Raw genomic sequence first — 20,477 nt, forward strand, 5'->3', positions numbered from 1 at the left:
CTACTGAATATTTTGTTCGTGCCTTATCTTTCATGGAGGTAGGTTCGTATTTACTTACATGGACAGACCGTATTAATTCAGCAGACACCATTAATCTACCACTGATAACACTCATGTCATTATACGGACTCCTCTTTCACCATGCATGCATTTTTCTCCAGTGACCAGGCATGAGCTTGTATATCGGTAACGCATTCTGTAACTGAACACGAGTTTGTTGCTGACGAAAGTAAAATGTAAGAGACTTTGAAAGAAACGCCTTGTGTCATTTCCTGTGTAACAACACAGAAAAGTTCAAAATACTTCGTTTGCATTAATGTGAAGATAAATGTGGACACAGGTATTGCCACTTAGAGTATAGTCAGTTACTATTTAAATATTCATGTGACGCGCCAAATCAGACCAAAGTTTTTTCGTGACAAAACGCAGAACGAGCATTTTCAAGTTCGTTTAATGTGAAGTAATATTGAACGAAGGCTGTGCAACCGAGAATATGAGAGCCACGAACCCCAGTTTACAACATTTGATGAAAGATTCGGGAGTTAAGGTTTCCATTAGAATCATCAGTTCCTGACACGTACCTCCCTCGATACTACTACCTTCACCATACTATTCGAAGCGCATTTTTTTTCCTGGTCCGTGCACAGTAGTTGAGTAGCTTCAGTGCTCACTGCCCTGGGCTGATGTTTCTACATAGAAATTCTTCCCTCATGGGAGAGTGTGATGTTTCATAAGCGAGCAGATGTGTCACCCTTCTTCAAGAACGGAAAAGCTTATCCGTTTAGTCATTATAATGAAGCCAAGACGTTTCTAATCAGTGTCTCGCGTACGGGTGCTGCCAGTGGGAATGTGCGGCCTACTCGAATACCTCTCTATATGAAATTATGTTTCTACTTTTATTCTAGATTGTTCGACAATTAAAAGTAGACATTTGAACACTTAACCTTCCAAATATTCTGTACGTCATTGTTTATCTTCTCTAGTTTAAAATATGACTGCTATCTTGAAATACTTACAGAATTCTGAAGCCAGCTTACGAACTGTGTTAAGTTTACCAGAAATTACTGTTGAAAAAAGTCAGTATTAATTTTTATGTTGGTCACACAGTATTAACGTGTCGAATGATACGCGTAGAAAATAATAAACAATAGAAATGTATTTGAGGACATATTTCTAAAGCGTAATATGGCCTATATCTTTTATTTTGTGGAATGTTTTCTTTACTCTGTGACAGTAGGCACACGGGTCCATCAAATGTTGCCGGTAAATAAGTTCTACCTTCTTCCTAGTATTGGCTCTGATTTGGAACAGGTTTAGAATGGCTCGAAATGACCATGACTCTTTGCATATTTGCAGTTTTTGTTAAGTTTAGTCAATTTGTTGCTGAAGTTTTACATTCCACGCTTCTGCTGTGGCCCGTAGGGCATACGAAGCTCAGATGAATCGTAAATAAGTAGAAGTGAGAAAGAAAGGTCATGGCTACACCAGCATTCATTTGGACGAATAAGAAAACCACGCGATGTCTCATTCACGACTTCGATCATGAATCTAATCTAGCAGTGAATGAATCCATCAATCAATTACTTTAATGAGTGCATTGCTCAGTAAGGAATATGTTGTTGTCTATTTACAATTTTTTGTATACAGTTTTATTGTGAGTTTTTGCACAAAGGGAACACATACGGAAATTGTCTGTTCGTCTTTCTGTCCGCATTTTTCAGTCTGAGAACCGATGGAGCGTAGGCCCTACACTAATTAAATGCGACATTTGCAAGAGCTACTTAAATTTATCGAACAAATTGAATTTCTGTTAAAATCGGACAACAAACTTTACACGAAAATCTAAATGCTTTGTTTCTGATATCCATTTGGTTTATATTACTCTGTTCATTGCCGTTAAGAACTGAATTAAGCCTGGTCTTCGAAACTGAATGCCAGTCGTACAAAGCACTTAATCTTTAAATGTATTGTGGTTTAGTTCGTCCGGCGTCTGCGTAAATATTTTCACAGACTCAAATGACTTGGCCGACAATAACGAGTATTTCCTCCTCACTAACACGAGCTTTGCTGCAAACAGATTGTCGGGCAAATAAGACACTCAGGGGTTGAAGTAACTGCTCGGCGGTTTCGAAAGTCAACAAAAGCGAGGGGGCGGTTATGGTGTTATGGTTTTGGGGGGCTTGGAGGGGGGGGGGGAAGCGGTCGCGTGGGTGAGCGCGTGTCCTGCCGAGCCGTCAGACCACCTGGTTGTACGGCAACAGACAAAAACGCAGCATATGGACGGACATGCCAGAGTGGAATTCAGAACTGCTTGCGACAAAACTTTGAGTCCGACGATAATTTGCTAATGAAGTCTTGTATTTTACAACTCTGAGATACATGTATTACCGAGTCTTACGGGTTGTTGCGCCATGTAGTCTGGTAGAAGTTTACCGGCGTTTCAGAGGTGATTTCTGCCTCTCATCAGGGCGATGAACTCAGCTGAACAATATCCCTGAAACGTCGGTAAACTTCTACACGACGCAACAATCCATACGACGGCCATCTTCGGAAACAAACGTGCAATGAACTAAATAATTCTTGTCGTTATTTAAGGTGTCTAAATCAAAAAGACCAAAAATACCGTGGAGTTATTTGGCCAGCTATTGTATCAGAAACTGTATTGTAACTGATGTCCTGAAATGTAAAATATTGGCCGTGTATTCCTTGGAAGTTGGCGAGCGTGTTAGAACACAGGGATCGCTGCGTTTGCACCTGGCGGCAGAGGAGAGCGGGGAAACAGATGTGTCGGTAAATACTCAGCAGAGGCCGCGTGGCGTCGCTTTTGCATGACACAGGCTTTACTCGACACGTGGTAACGCCTGCATAGGAGGGGGGCCCACTGTACTTTTCAGCTCTACTTTACGAGACCGCAAACAGACTTATTTTGAAAGTAATAACTAGGAGTAGTAAATTCGACAGGACACGGACTAATTCAGTATGACGACTCCCCCACTTCGACTCACCCCTAATGAGTTACGCTCTTATGCAATAAATAGCCTAAACAATCGAAAAAAGAAGCCTAATTCTATATTTCCACCCCCCAGTTTTGTTAGAACTCTATATAGTTATATCAAGCCACGAAGATCCTTTATGATTCAAAGTTGGTGATTATGTATGATTTGAGGTTTTCACAGCGGTGAGTATGAAGATTTATGTCTTCTGGGTTGTTGCGTTGTGTAGTCTGGTTGATGTTAACCAACGTTTCGGAGGTCATACTGCCTCCGTCATCAGGGCCCAGTTGGTAAACATCGATCATACTACACAGCGCAACAACCCAGAAGACAGAAATCTTCATAGCGTAGATAACTTAGTATGAATCGCCCTGATGATGGAGGCAGTATGACCTCTGAAACGTTGGTAAACATCGACCAGACTACACAGCGCAACAACCCAGAAGACAGAAATCTTCATAGCGTAGATAACTTAGAAAGAATCGTCCTGATGACGGAGGCAGTATGATCTCTGAAACGTTGGTAAACATCGACCAGACTACACAGCGCAACAACCCAGAAGACAGATATCTTCATAGCGTAGATAACTTAGAAAGAATCGTCCTGATGACGGAGGCAGTATGATCTCTGAAACGTTGGTAAACATCGACCAGACTACACAGCGCAACAACCCAGAAGACAGAAATCTTCATAGCGTAGATAACTTAGAAAGAATCGTCCTGATGACGGAGGCAGTATGATCTCTGAAACGTTGGTAAACATCGACCAGACTACACAGCGCAACAACCCAGAAGACAGAAATCTTCATAGCGTAGATAACTTAGAAAGAATCGTCCTGATGACGGAGGCAGTATGATCTCTGAAACGTTGGTAAACATCGACCAGACTACACAGCGCAACAACCCAGAAGACAGAAATCTTCATAGCGTAGATAACTTAGAAAGAATCGTCCTGATGACGGAGGCAGTATGACCTCTGAAACGTTGGTAAACATCGACCAGACTACACAGCGCAACAACCCAGAAGACAGATATCTTGGTGATAATGGATAAAATAGTGGAGTGAATCACATGACAAATGGCAAAACCTTGAGAAATGGCGTCCCTACAATAGGGATTACAACTCGAGAGGTCTTTGTGCTTTGGTATAATCATGCATAAGTCGTTCTTATAGACAGTTTAGGGAACAGTGGATGTTTTTGATTCAATATAGCAAGATTTGAACCTGAGACCTCCCTGACATGAGACTTCTTAGAGGAAATTCTTTGTGACATCTGCCATGACTCCAGCACGTGAATTAAAACTGATATTGTACCACACCTGGAAGAAGGCCGACTGAAAGGCCAAGAAAACGAGACCCTCAACGTGAAGGCTCGTGTTATAAACCAATAGAACAGCTGGAAAGAGGGACCTGGGAGTAACCCATCTGTGTTCAGCGTAACGGAAGTTTCGGATGAATATGTACGTAAAGGCAGCTGCCACCTCATTCATTTTCTAAGGCAAAATAGCAACATCAGATTTTATGACGGAATTAGCGTTGGTTTATTAAATCAGCTTTCTCAACTGCGTATGCCCATTCTACATTGCATGTGCGCGCGTGCTTGCGCGGGGGTGGGGGGTGTAGCGTCGAATGACTGCTTAATTGCGAATGGGACCTGAAGAGAAGTGGAAGTGATCGTAGCCTATTCTAGGTATTATGACAGCATTTCCCTGAGTCGATGAGAAATTGTGTGAAAAGCGGATACAATGTAACCTGCCTACAATACCACATGCCACATTCATTAGTTAATGATGGTGTTTGTGATGGAGCTAAACCGAGAGTGGTTTACGAGCTGAAATTTAGTTTTTATAAAATTGTATCATTGTTGAATGTGTGACGGAATGTTATCTGTAACTTAAAATCAAGACGATGCACACATAAACACATGTGTATACAAATTATAGTGTGGTGGTAAAGAATCGTAACCTTTTTAATAAGTTTATAATAAGGTGGTAACTTTATGTACCACATGCTTCAACTATTAATAATTCTGTATTTTGCCAACGAAATGTATTTATGGGTTTCGTATGATTCTAATGAACAGCAGTTATTTCCCTAAACGGCATTGGCCAATTGATCTTTGCAGGAGTATTTTTTGTGTTTTCTTTGAGGCACGGACTGGAACTTTAATAATATTTTGATGAACTTCAGACTTCTAAGGGCAAAACAGACTTGCTAGACTAATTCAAAGGGTTAAGCCTAAGAAAACAGTTTTGATAACCAACATCTGAAGTCGGCTTTTGGTCTTCCTACCATTACATACAACACTTTAATGATTTCCAATTTGTTCAAAAGAAATTAAATACAATCCCTGTATTAATTTTGCTTCTGGATTCGGGGTTGAGAAGTGTTGACGTTATTTGTTTTAACGCTATAATAGATCCTTCCAGAAAAATTTAAAAAATGCAGGCCTTCGCTAACCTGATCCGCGAACATCAATTAGACATCACGACAGTACGCAGTTTTGATACATGTTGGAAGTAGCCTCTACAGTATTTTTCGTGTAATTCGATAGCGTATTCCGTTCAAACAACGTCGTTCCCAAAACTCGATTCCTTTTCCAGCCCTCTACCCCTCTTCCTGACAGAATTCAGACGCACAAAAAGTGTGTGGGCCCCGCATACACGCCGATTACTTGCTACCGGAAATACGCTCCGTTAGGCGAACACGCTCTTTCATTGGCTCTGTCTAATGTCTGAACTCTCAATGAAAATACGAGACCCCGTGTTTATGAACTGTGCTAGCTTAACGTCATGACCCGTAAAAGTTGACAGCAATGGACCTTTTTGTGTTGGACAGCAATAAAATTCATTGCAGAATTGTCTTTGCAAATAGCGCTTTAAGTACAGAATTAAATGTGAAAATATCTTAAACGCTACTGAAGCCAGAACAAAGGGCAGATCCCCTGACTCCAGACTAAGCACTCTGGGGTGTCAGGCGTTTTTTGGTGACGTAATGATAGTCTGCACCAAACGGGACACTTATGAACAATCGGGGAAACCAAATGCCGTTCCGCGGGCCCTGCACAGTTGTTCCACTTCCAGGATCCCGGCTGGAACTGAATGATTCACCGCCAAGCGCTGCAGGGTTTTCTCGATACAAGCTAAGTGTCGTTCCATAAAACAAAATCATAGCGGATGGGAACCGGGAAGTTACAGTTGCGTTAAAGTTCTTCAATGAGCGCACTTTTTATATAACACCTGCTTTAAAATTTAATAATTCTTTAATTTTCTCCACGGACTGAGAATCCCTGATATGGAGTGACTTTGTGCCTCAAATTTTTATAAAAACCGCGGTATGTGGAACCTTGATAAAGGTAAAGGTGTTAACTGAGAATCGCTTTAAGCTCAGTTAAGCACCAGGGACAATTTTACATTGACCTTGGTCCACGTGCCGGAGGTTTTAATCCTTTGAAGAACGAAGTTAATTTAAAGCAGGGATTCTCACTTGACATGTCGGTTCAACTCAAGGCAGCTGTCTGTAAGAAATCGATTGAATGACGCGAAATAGAGTCCGAGTCCCGTGTTATCTCGCGAAGATGAATCACGGTGACGGTCCACAGCAATGACGACATCCAGCAATGCCGTTGTGTACACTTTTTTACTAAGGCAATGGCATGAATCACACGTCTTTCTTCCGGCTACTGCCAACGTGGTGCAGGTACCAATCTCTATGAAACAGGGCCTGTGTTGTGACATGACCTCACTTCCTGAGCTGCAACACGTGCATTCTGAATCACAATCACCGTGACAACAGGAACGATGCACATTCCTCTCACTTGGATTCAATCTCCAGCTGATAACACAACGTCTCGACCGCCACAATAGCAATGCATATGTATGTGTGGACGACAATCGAGTGTGTTATATTTTCCAGCACGCACGTGATTTAGCTTCGTGCATGAAAGGGGAATGGTAATTTGTGGCCCTAACCCAGTTGTGAGTAAATGGAAATATTAGTAATGCATGTTATTTAAGAGACATCCGGTTTGAATTTCGGCCGGGTTATCACCCAGGGTTTCCTCAGTCTCTTCAGCAGTTATTTGAAGTAAGGCTGAAACAACGTCATTTAAAATGCTTACGAGGGATATGAAGCGGCATGGTTATGACCACATCTGGGTTTAAGTCATGATTCTGTAGGTTCCTGCCTTCTTCGCATTAGAAATAGAACGAGTGATGGTATGGTATTTTCGGATTACCACTATGTGAAATTTGTGTGTTACTCTGTTTGTACAAATTAAAATGTCAGTTTTAAATGGCCTGAATCTTCAAGCAGCAAAAATCCAATGGATATCTCAGACATCGTTCGGTTGTGGTTTCTTGAACGACTAGACTGTAGAATGAAAAGGTAAATGAATTGGAAAAGATATGGAAGGAAACTGACATTTGTCTGGTGTAACTGATGAAAACTACGAAAAGTCTTCATGAGGATAGCCGATCTTCGGAACGAAATTTGAACAAGGGACCTCCTGAATACGAAGCAGAAGTGTCTAACCGCTTCTATCACAGGCATCGTAGATCAGTCTACTGTCAGTAAGCCTGCTACTATTTTTAGACGTCACAGGCAGTTTGGTCTTACGATCACTGTATTCAGATGTTTGACGTTTTGTTTTGCTGAAAATGTCATATGCTGTACTAACGAACTCCATGATGCAGCATATTTATTGAAAAATTGACAGTTACTCAACCTGTCAAGAAATTCTGAATTATATGAAGCCTTAGTTTCTTACAGTGTTCTCAAAAGCACGACACTGGAGTGATTTTGAGCATTTTAATATTACGACATCCTTCCATCTACTCCTGTATCTCGCATGTGGTCTCATTCCTTCAGAATTTCCTACCAGTATTAATTTTTCATCTCGCCACACGTTCTGCATTCTCCACCCATCTTATGTTCCTTTGTCAGGTCACTTTATTATTTGCTGAAGAGAAGCCTAACAATTATGAAACTTCACACTGGTCTTTCCTCAGGGTGACAGACGACGTTTCTCAAACTTTGGCTACAAATCAAAATATAATCTCTAGGTAGCCAAGTTCATAAAATGTCAGTCTGTTGATCTTCACGGGCGATATATTCGAAACACTGTAGATGAAGGCCCGTGATCCTGGGAAAATATTTGATAGAAAAGATCCAATATATTTAATTCAACAAGACGTATCAAAAGGAACATCTTGTCACGACGGAGACTGGACAAAAGTATCACACGAATCTGATTTTCGTTTTATTCACGGAACAACGTCTAAGTCGTTAAATATGCAGTAGTCCTTGACATTTCTCATCATCTGACAGATACACCAACGTGTGACTCTGACACAGACCATGAAAACAGGTGATAACTTTGCATTAAGGGCTTAAATCAAAATTCGATGCCCATAAGAACAACTGATCTGTTGCAATGAAGCGAAACGCTCGCTGATTATCTTGAGTCCTTTGTTCAGCAGACAAGTGTCCTAGCAGTCGTTCTGACACCCTTCTGTACATTGTTTAAGTAACTTGTTTATTTTAGATAAAAGTGACGTCAGAAGATGGCCGTCTTCTGGGTTGTTGGGCCGTGTAGTCTGGTAGAAATGTCATCATCAGGGCGATCTTCAAAAACAGATCCTTTCTCTAAAAAACTAAACTGCAGTTATTTCGAAACGTCCGTTATTCACTTAACGTGTATGTGCCATAAAAATACGGACACGAGTCATATTGAAAGTGTCGCTACCCTCAGAATTATTATTCTGTGCGCACCCGGTAAATAATTTTCTACTTTCAGCGTAAACAGGTCTTGAAGACATGGTCCTTTAGCTAGGCGCGTCTCTGCTGCAAATGACATATGCGTATTTTGGACATTTTTGACAGAAACGCTATCTTCTTTGAGGACGATTTATCGTTCCGAGAAAGTGTTTGGATTGATTATATGTATTAATTTTATGTTGAACCTTTTCATTGTTTTTTTTTTATTTTATCATCTCGTGCTAACTCTGTAATTGTCTTCTGTCGCTTTAAAATGAAATAAAGAGATGAACTGAATTGAATTATTATGCACAGCAATCGAACCATTCAAAACTCTGAGCCACATCTTCACAATTGTTGGTGTAAATGTGAATTTCTTCCAATTTTTATAATAGAAAAATATTTCATGCATCAGATGCATAATGTATGTTGCAAATAACGGGTAAATTATTGAAGCCACACAAAAGTAATAATTTTTGTATACCCTTGGGTAAGTTCCAATTACGTGACGTCACGGAAGGATGGTCAGTAGAGAGGCTTGAGACTTTCAAATTCTGAGCAGAAAACTGAGAAATCCAGTCGCGATGTAGTTGCATGCCAACCTTTGCAAAATAAAAAATCATTGAGCTACACGCAACGTTTGCTTTGCGTTCAGTTACAGAAGCAACATTGTTTATCGACTTTTATTTTTAAGTTTACTGCCCTTTATGTCTGCATTCGAGAACTTCTAACTCATGGCCACGAAATTGAACCAGAGTTTGCTGTTACGTTTATAAAAAATCAGCACAAATTCCAAAGTACGTCAAAACTGCCGTATGCCTGAAGTTATAATACGCTGTGTTGTCAAAACGTATGTTCAGTTATTCAATTCTGATCCATTTCTGTGTACTTCGAGAATATTCTAGGGCTTTTACCATAAGTTTTAGAAAGGGCATACATAATCATGAATCAACAGCCTCTACGGTTCTACTTTAAAATCATACTTACACGCATTAAGTTAATTCGCACTAAAAATCTGGACGGAACACAGCCCTCCTTGAAACGCTTTTATATGTTTACGTTGTCAAGAAATTTCTTGCCTTTTACAGAACACGAAGATCTTTTACCATGTTCACAAAGGATCGTGACTGGTCCCTATCCTGAGCCAGTTAAATCCAGTCAAAACCTTCATATTCTGCTCCTTTAAGATCTATTTTAATAATATTCTCACATTTGAGTGTCCCAAGCGGTCTCTTCCTTATAGGATTACCGACTAAAATTGTTTAACCTTTACTGAAACCTACCTCGTATAGGGGCAAACACGAAGGTGTTCTTATGATCATATTTAGTCACAATGTTTTTGCCTAAATCGCCATGTATAAACGTTTACTTTTCTTTGCTTAATGTAGCCCCTCCCACAAAATAATTTTCCCCCAAACTCGTCTCTCTCTCTCTTTTCTTTTAAGCTTAGTCGACTTCACGTTTAGGCCTCGTTGCTTATTAAATGCACCGTGTGTGTTAACGAAGCCTATAAAGCTATGGCGAGTTTCGATCTCAGTTGCTTAGGATGAAGAGTTCTTGTCAGGTCCTCGCATATGCTGGGAGTGAGAACTTCATTTCAGTTGGCTGAAACAAAGACGAATAAACTACTGTGTTAATGACAAATGTTATTTCATACCTGACTTTTATTTAACCTAAATTTTTCGGAGATTCATTAACCAACTATCTACGCAACAGGCCATCGGGTCTGATCTGTGATGATTGTTTACAGACGCAGTGTAAACGCCTAATAATATTATCAAATCTGGTATTCGTGTGTCGGAGTATTTTGTCTGAGACCAATTTCGCCATGCAGTCTTTTGTCAAATAATTTCTATTCCCCATTTCTTTATTCCGATGCCAATCACGAACAAGCAGTAGAATTTCGTTTCATACTATTCTGACTTTACCATTTGCTTCCCTCTTCCCCCGAGGGAATGTCTGTTGTCAGATGTTCCATTGTTTTCCAGGACTGCTGACCTTGTTGCGCCGCCGCTACTGACTAGATGTCGCGTGTTTTAATTTAAGTACATGAAAACGAAAGGAGATTTCTGAGGAGAAATGTTGTTCATGTATAGAAAAATTCAGGGCAACTTCTCTTTGGTATGCCAGATGTGTTTCACGTCACATGGAGGGAGAAGTTCACCATAAATCGGCCTTCAGATTGAAAATAAAACACATTTTGCATAGCCAATAAAATGCATGCACATGAAAGCAGTCTTGTACAATTTAAAAACTCCAGTATGTTAATTGCCGATGGACCAATATTTGTGTCAGAGAAAACATTTATATGAACGAAAATAATTGAATGTCGAGACTAGTCGCATAAAGAAATTAAAAGTTTCTGATCAAACATACTAGTAATGTTTACCGAGAGCAAGATTAGTTTTTATCACAAGAATGGACAGATATTGAAGTCCTCAGAGACGAAACATGAGTAAGACTAAAAGAAGAATAAATATTGACACATGACTGAGTCATCATGCATCGCGGACTGAAGTGCTTATTAGGGCATTTCTGAATTAGTAACTAAAACAGAAATATATAGTTAACTTCTAAATCATATCGGTGAAAATATCGAATCTCCGACAGACGCCTGACTGCCCTGCTTATTAGCGCCAGTTCTTTATTTTAAATTCCAAGAAGTGAGAGGAGCATTTTGACGTAGTGTGTGCCATCAGACGATAAGACTGGACGACTAATAGATTTACGATTTGCATTGGTATTATTTTATTTTTTTACCAGGTAACTGCATGGAGCAGAATATTTCTTCAGATGGAAATGGTCGCTCAGTTAATCAAGAAACTCCCCGCCTTTCATGATACCCTAAGGTGTATTGCCTTGTCCACAAGAACCGGCCATCTGTCCCCATACTGAGCCAGATGAATGCAAACCAACCACAGCTTCACACCTTATTTCTTTGTGAGAAGGTTAAATATGGCATTGCGTCTGCTCTTAGGTCTCCCAAATGGTCTCTTCCATTCATATTTTCAAACTAAGATTTTGTACGCATTTTTCTTCTACCAAATTGTGCTACATGCTGCGTCCATCTTATTCTCCTTTATTTTACCACCTTAACAAATTACTATTGGTAAAGAGTTCAAATTGTGAAATTCCCCAATTCGCATTAAGCTCCCATCCTCGCTCGTAGTTCGACGTAGTCCCCAAACCATTTCCTTGGATAACTTTACCGCTAGATGCAGTGAAAGAGCTCCTATTCACGTATCTTACATCCCAATCCAGTGTCTGCAAACCGTTTTTTTGAGGCAGGGAGTGAACAGCTTTCTGAATTGTAGAAAACCTTAAGGAGAGAGACGATTTCTGCCACATTTCCACCTAATGTGGAACTCATTAGCAATGGAATACATCATTTGATGGTCACGTGACGCACTGAATAACACTTCACGCTCCTCCAGAGACACTGTATTCACCATGACAGTCTGTATCCCGTTGTCTGCTAAACATCACGAAGGTTTTTTTCTGCGAATTCAATGAATTGCTTTCGAAAAACGTTTATTTTGCACCACATAAAAAGTAAAATGAAATCCAAATATATTTTCATGGTACCGAACCCCGCTGATCTATAGAAAATTACACAACAATAAAGACAGGTGAGGGGAAGTAGGAGTGAGGGAGGTTGATCAGTTGAGGGTTAAAGCCCGGCTGAAATACGAGCACATGCATATGAAGTGATCCAAGATGTCGTGGGGTGGAGACTTTGCGACGCCATCAGGCAAATGCCGATGGGATAGCACGCCTGCCATATCTTTCCACATCCGTTCCAATTAATTTTTCATTTATCTTTTTATCATTCCATGCTATAAAATCTAAGCTATTGTCAGTCTCGTTAAATAAATGTAAATAAATAATTTGCCTACACTGTTCGCCGTCCATGTGATGGAATCACAGCTGTGACTAGAGCTTCTTCAGAAACTACCTGACAAGTGACTGGCTGATCTCTGGGTAAAGAGGATTCTGTTCCTGAAAGGCACTGCCAGGTCCAGATATGCTTTGTGATTAACCTGGTCTCAAAACCAATCGCCATATTTACCCAGGGATAAAGTTGCATAAGCTAGAATCTGACCATACGGCAGCATTTCCAAGGTGTGTGGATCTTTGGGCCCCCCCCCCCCCCCCACAAGTTCTCAGTGATGTTAATGTTGTTTATTATGTGCTGTGTAGGTTTAGTATACTAAATATGGCCTGAAGATGAGATAACATGTTGAAACGTATTGTAATAAAGTGATACATTGTAATAATGTTGTCTAGATGGAACTAACAATGAATAGAACAGATTAGAGTGGAATAAAACACAATATAAGATTATATTCACGTATTCAGATATTTGTACTTTTAGCGATGGTTGTGTGTCGAGTGTCTTTCACGTGGCCTGAAAGAAGCAAGTCTTTAGACTAATGTTTCTTGAACGTAATGACATATTTCATGTAGAACTACTTCGAAGCCATTTAAAGTGTCACATTACTTCTGTTTCTGTATTGTTCAAACTTAACAACAGATTCATGTAGTGCACCAAGAGCTGTTGTAATTGTCCCCCGTCGTTCAAGGAATTCCCTGTCTGGAGCAGACGTTAACAGATGAAACAGTTCTGCACGTAGCTACATTTGTATGTTTGGCATTGAGAAAATTCTCTCGGGCGTCAGTTTGGCGCAAGCGTCCGACGTATCAGAGACCCTCTTGACATGGTCATCCGAACTGATTTTGTCATCATCAAAATTAGTACCATGCGATTTTCGTCCCGTGTGTTTCAAGTGGCTGTTTCACCAGAGGCTCTCCCAACAATTTATTATATTTCCCTTCCAATTACATGATCAGGTTATCGCAATTTATTGCACTTCACTGCTCAACAATACTGATTCACATTTTGGATATTTTCCGTCATACTGTTGTGGTCAAAATACGTTTCTGATGCCGCCTCTGCTTCCGTCACCAGGTAAAATTGTCACTTATTCTGCTGGATTATTTAGATGAGCTAATGTGCATCCCTAACCAAAAGCGAAACGAACGTAAATACCAAAAATATGTCTATTTAATAGCACACATTCCTCAGAAAGGTTAGACCAATACTAAATGGTTTGATGCTCCGATTTCTCAGTTTTCCGCTGCTTCGTTTATTTCAAAGGATCCATCCAAGTCCAAGGCCCTGTGGATCACTGTTTAACGTGCTGGGATTTTACAGCGCGCAGATATTAGCGAAGATGGCCTGTCTTCTGAGTTGTTGCGCCTTGTAGTCAGGTAGAAGTTTACCGACGTTTCAGAGGTCCATTCTTCACGGCGCAACAGCCCAGAAGACAGCCATCTTCAGCTTTGCCGCCGTGAAAACCTCAGATCCTACTGAGTTTATAGCCGTCGCCAGACCCCCGAATTTGGAAGACCGCCAGTTGTCGGAGGTTTGCGACTGCTCATTTGCAGTTACCTCCATATCTCGAATTCGTCTTCTGCATCTCCAACCTGAGGACGTGTTATGCCGGACAAGGGACAAGGGACCCGCTTAACATTGTGAGCTGCGAAACATATGTGCACTCACAACACAGACCACAAATTTACTCTGTCGATGTCAGCAGCGCAGCGAGTAGCTGCTGTCTTTGGAAGGAGGATTAGCTGCATGGCGTAAGATTCCGTTCTGAATAGAACACTGAAAATAGATCACTGTGCTCTCTTACTCCGCTACATTTCTCTGGCTTATTCAACTATGTGGGATGTCGCAAGATATAGGCAATAAAGAGACCGTTGCGTAATTCATAGTCGTCTTTGTTCATTCCGAAGAGTCAGCTTATGAGTGACTCTCGATTTAACACTGCATGAGACCGGCTTTCCATGTCACTGCCTCATTCCAGACATGAGGCGGAATCATATTTATGAAATATTGCAATCGGGGAATTCAGATTTCAACACCGTGTTTCCAAAATCCCATCACTGGAACCCATCCTGAGTTAGCTGATCCCAGTTAACATCCTCACACCATATTACTTTAACTTCCGTTTTAATATTATCCTCAGAATCTACACCTAGGTCCCTAAGGTTTTCCGACTAAAATTTGTGAATATCTTACGCTTCCATGCGTGCTACATGACCCGTCCGTCTCACCTTCATTGACGATGCATCCTGTCGTCTGTTGGATATTTAACACCATGTATTTAAAACCCCGCTTCTCCGATTCAGAAATTGTAACCGTGAGAATGGAAAAATGCTAATGCCATTCTGAACATGTGTATTGTGTTAGAACCCTGAAATAAAATACGACTTCTTTAGGCTGCAGACATCTAAAAGGCCCTAATACGAACACTGACTTGTTTGTAGTATGGAGATTTCTGTCTTCTGGGTTGTTGCGCTGAGTAGTATGGTCGATGTTTACCAACGTTTAGGAGGTCATACTACACAGCGCAACAACCCAGAAGACAGAAATCTTCATGTAGAACAGTGTTTATGACGTTGAGTGTGTATATGTGTGTGCTAAATACGACGCGAGCATTCTGAGGTGTCAAAAGGAGATTCGCTCGGCCGACTTATTAGGGGTTTAATTATTTGCACAGGGTTATAAACAGAAGACAAGCATTTCATTCTAAGACCGCACAGAGTTTAATTTCTTCGCATTAAGTCTTAGATCAATAACAAAAGAAAAGCCGCCTGAGAAAATAAATTTCCCCGGCAATTTCTTAGATTCAGTGTTGCGTAATAATAATCAGACAATACAAATGTTTTGTCAGTCAACCACCGACAGAAGGGTTCGTTAGACATAACGAGTGTGAGAGATGAGTTGGGTCACATAATTCGACCGTTATCCCGTATGTAACGCTGCAGGCAGCTGGAGGGATGAAATCGGTACGCGTTGAATGCCAGAGCAGAATGCCGTCATATGTGGGCACGTGGATTCGTTTGGAAATGACCGTTAACTTCTTTTCTGTATATGTATAAAAGCCGGGAGCCTTCCTGGGGGCTTTGGTTTGTAAGATAGAGGGGAACAGTCACAATGATGGGCTTATTATATTTTGCATGACACATTTCGACTGCGGTGTAAAACTGTAGGGCGAAATTCCCACTGATCCGGTCCCCCTTGCAGAGGGTTGTGATGCACAGGGGCTAGAACATTAACATAAGCCTTTCAACAACAAAAAGAAGGGGGATGGGACATTGCAAGTGGGGCGGGGGGGAAGTAGCAATTTTTTCTGTAGAAAATTATTTCGGTTACCTGGTACTAGTTTTCTGTGTTATCTGTAGGAAGTATTTTGTGTCTTGTATATTTCCGTTACATTTTTACCATATCAAGAACATTTCCAAATGTAAGTTGCTGTTGTATTTTATGACACACAGTTGTTTGTGGGGGGGGGGGGGTCGCTACGTATTATACACTTTGATGGTTCTGTAATGGTATTCTGGGTCGCTGATGTATCGGTGAGCAGCAGTTTAAGGGTGGTTCGTACGTCAGAGTGCCGCAGCTGTATTATTCCACGGAAACTCCATCCATGAGATATATTAGGTGAGTACGCTAATCAGTATCGGAACGACAGACACGTAAAAACAAGAGCTGTTGGGACAGACAGTGTCCTTCCTTAGACCAATAAAATGTGTTTTAAGTGGGATTTAATATGCTGAAAACAGCCATGAATAAAGAATTAGTATTTTTAACGCGTGGCGCACGACGAGAATGAATTTGAAGACACTTCGGTTTTTGATTAGTCCGTTTATATGATATTCAATTCGCATAATTCAATAACATTAAGACAAAAATTAAATACGGGATTCAAATCAGCTGAATTAATCGAACTGGAGTTAATTCACTTGTACGAATGAGGATTTTACTTTGCGTTTTAAAGGTGGGAGAATAAAAATTTATCATTCAAAGTATGGATTAATATGTAAATGTAGTCAGTGTTTACCATTATTACTTTAATCAGAACAAATTTTCCTACTCAGTTTCGGCGGAAATATTTGTCACATCATCCGAAACATGTTTAAGAGACAAACTCCGAACTACGGTCTGGGCTTGTTTCTTTTTAAATTCAATCGTAAATTGTCCCTTTACTCTTACAAACTACGTTTTACTTTACAGGCAAGACTGTGATGGGAGAATTCCAGCGCAGTCGCAGTAAGGTGTGGTGGTCAAACTACGCAGAAGTAGATACTGAGGACGACCGAAACGTGGGTTGGGGAGGGGCAGGCCCCGTGCTTAGTCCTTCTCGTGGCTCCTCTAGCAGTCCCAGCAGTAGCCACAAAAGTCAGGACTCTGGCTTCTCCGACTCTGAGGCATCATCAACGACAGGCGGTGCTGGACATTCTTTCAAGCCTTCGCCGGCTTCCAGTCAGGAACCGGACCGCAATGCGTCCCCTGTTCAGGATCCTCAGGAAGTGACCGGACGTAATCAGGACTGTCAGTGTCCTCAAACTGGAAAAATTGTCTCTGGAGAAACAAGTAGCGTCCGGCATAATTCCCCAGTCAGCAAACAGAAAGGGCAGTTGTTTTCACAGTGTTCATGTCTTGGTCAAACATCACAGAATGACATTCACGGAAGTACGACAGAAAACGCTGAAAGACAAATAGACATTAACCCAGAATTGACCCACAGGATTGTGCAGTGTCCTACGCAGTTACCAGTAACGAAACTGAGAGAAAAATTTCTTCGGGATTGCATATGTCTGAACCAAACACCTGAAAACGACTGTGTTCCAGAGTGTCCTGACAGGTCAGGCAGTGACAAACCTGCATCGCCACTGCAAACAGAGAAACAAACGCGGCAGGAAATCTCTCAGCAGTCGGGTGAGGAATGTACGAGAGCAGAGACTGACGACGTTATTGGAGAACAACAAGAGCACAGGGAGACGATTATCCCACAGGAGTGCGTGAATTCTGAAGAACGTTCCTTACAAACTCGACCACAAAATACTCTTAACCGCGCCGTTCCTGTGCCAGCTGTACGGAGATCCCAACGCAGCCACAAAGAATCTCTAAGTAAGTCTGTTCGGGAAAGTCCCATCGCTTCACCGAGGAGTCTAAAAAACGAGTACATAAGTCATTCTCAGTGTAACACAAACAGTTTGTCGCTACATAAGCCATCGGAAGAAGGTTCAGACCATCTCCACTCACCATCCAAACAAATTAACAAACCACTAGATCTTTCAGTCCAACTTCTATCTAGCCAAGGCCGTTCTCGTCAACAAGGATCATCACTGGAGGATATTTCGTCAAGCCCATCGTCGGCCGATCAACGTAACGTTTCTTCTCCAAGGCCTCCTTCTGATCCTGAAGAATCTCCATCAGGAAAGCCTCTGTGTTCGGAATTGCCGGAACAGCTTGGTTCTCCAGCTCACACATCGACCCCTAAACTGCTCGTAACACCTAATCGACCTCTTCGCTGTTCGGGCTCAGGCAAAAAGCACTGTCGTCCTGTGAACCTGCTCAACAATTTCACCAGGTAGGAAGAAATTTAATTTGTTTATAGGAATCCTTTAATTTGCAGCTTTGTAATCTCACGACTGTCAGTGCAGCAAAATAACTGTTGTAGAATCCACATAAGAAATTCCGTGAAACATGTGATGTACGTAACTTCCTCCTTATTTACTACAGGCTAGTTATAATGTTGCATTAAAAGTTTCTTGTGATATTGTTTAAACAATCCATACTATACGCGATCTCACCAAAAATTTTGTAATGTAAAATCCATAATAGGTAGCCAAGAAATATACAACTCTGAATAACTTTCAATGAAATACGAGCGCCATTTAAACCGCCTTACCAGTTGGAATTTATATCGTGTTTAAATTTGTACTAAATTTCGCGTGAATTGAAATCACATTCGAAATACATTTATTACATTTACGACTCGAGACAGGCCTGCAAAAATGCAGATGCTTAAAGTTTGATATTCGCAGCTTCATATTGCAAGTTCAAATTCTCTGGCTTGTATTATTTTTATTGTGATCAATTTTGGAGGACACGTGCTTAGTGCGAAAGACTATTCTGGATGGATATGAACTCATAGCAACGGCACATTTCCGAGGTGGAGAATCAAACTCCACAGCCTCACTGTTCTGTTACGTAACGATCGGTCATCGAGAAATAAATTCAGCAGCTACGCTGCAATGACCCCATGTTAACTGGGCCCCTTCTTAGCATGACGTGACATGTCCTCTGGTAGCAGATGGAGGAGACGACCTCCAGATACGAAGGACAGCTTTTGAAATCCATCCATTTAATGACATTGAGTCTGAATAGCATCTTAATCGACCACGGCCAAAATAATGTTAACATCAGCGACTGATCTGTTTTGTGTCTTGTCGGAATCGGACAACGCGTCTGATTTTCAAAGCGTCAACATTTGATGCTTCATACTAATTGTTTGTACTGTCAAAGCAATGAAATAAAAGTAAAATTGAGTAACACTGACCAGTCTGTAGCAAATTAAGGGCGGGAAAATGATACAGTTGTCATGCCTTTACAATGGCACTTCTGCTCTTCACATAACCTTGGTCCAATGCATGGAGAGACAATGAGGACGATGAGTAAGCGCGGCCCGCATAGAATTGTCGTCTCCTCTCCAGCGCGATGCTATCGACACTTGATAGCTGCGTGCATTCTTTCTGCGACATGCGGTGCATAATGAATACACACTACGTGTCATTTGTTAAACTGTCCCCTAGCAAAGGGGACAAAACGGAACAGCGGCGTGTCACTTCGAGAGGATTCCCAACATCAGGGCCTAACGAGAATGCGAAGATTATCTGCGATTATGCATGCCTCACGTGAACCGATCATTTATTGCAAGTGCAAATCTACGGCTGCAAATTAATTGCACTACACAGATTAAAATAACACTGGTGCGCGGTAGTGAAGCCACGTAAATTCTTACCTACGAGTCTGCATTTTTGGTAGTGCCACAAATAATACAGCAGTTCCCAGTGTCGATGTAACGAGTTTTTACAAAGACCCAACGAGGATGAAATGAAAATGCATTTTTGAAATCGAAAAAACCTTATAATTTCATACCAGTACAAAATGTATTTACATTAACAAACGCAAAAATTACAGAGAAGTATTAAAACATCTAAAATTTATACAACGGATTAGAAAGTCTGCAAATATGTTCTTGAGATATTCGAAAATAGTTTGGACGCATGGTACCGACGCTCAAGCGGTGGGTGCCTTGGGCAGCTGCCCACCTTTCCCATTGGTTGGAGCTGCCCTGGCCACCGTGTTTGTATTTGGCTTCATTATGCCAGACTATACGTTACGTGATGTAAGAAAAGCAGGACGAAACTGTAAAGTTATCTTACATCGGCTGGCCTTTACACAGGGGCAACAATGACATGAAAGAGTCTGACTCTCCAAATGCTGCAGTGACAGGCAGACATATCGGAACCCGGGACTGATGGAACATGAGACCAGTAGCGAGTCTTTGTGATACAAGATAAGATGACTTATGATGTCAATTTGCTTCTCCATGTCTCAGTGGCGGTCACTGTTTTTCTTTTATCTTATTCAACCTGGTCCATCCAGTGAGGGATAAATAGCTTCGATCCAAAAAAGAGAACCAACTTTATATATAGTGCCTGCAACAATGGCGAGCCTTTGTTAAAATTTTTCTAGAGGGCGTTGACACTTTATACTATGAAACGGAAGATAAATAAAACTATGTTGAGTGAGTACACTGTAGTATGTCCATTGGATGAGGCAGCTTACAATAAGCATATCTCGTG

The 20,477-nt window shown here is 41.1% G+C and overlaps 1 protein-coding gene across 4 annotated transcripts in view; it reads left to right on the forward strand.

Moving 5' to 3' along the window:
• insc (spindle orientation adaptor protein inscuteable) overlaps positions 1-20,477 on the forward strand; it is a 37,567-nt gene that overhangs the window by 7,578 nt on the left and 9,512 nt on the right. For all 4 annotated transcript variants that reach the window (XM_022057885.2, XM_022057887.2, XM_022057886.2 and 1 more), the window contains one exon: positions 16,837-18,196. In XM_022057885.2, the coding sequence (XP_021913577.2) occupies positions 16,848-18,196 (1,349 nt within the window). In that variant the 5' untranslated portion in view covers positions 16,837-16,847. The remainder of the gene's footprint in view (positions 1-16,836; positions 18,197-20,477) is intronic.

Source organism: Zootermopsis nevadensis, unplaced genomic scaffold (assembly GCF_977971745.1).
Source record: "Zootermopsis nevadensis isolate Lab colony 2312 unplaced genomic scaffold, Znev_1.0 Znev_ptg000020l, whole genome shotgun sequence".
Lineage (NCBI taxonomy): Eukaryota > Metazoa > Arthropoda > Insecta > Blattodea > Termopsidae > Zootermopsis > Zootermopsis nevadensis.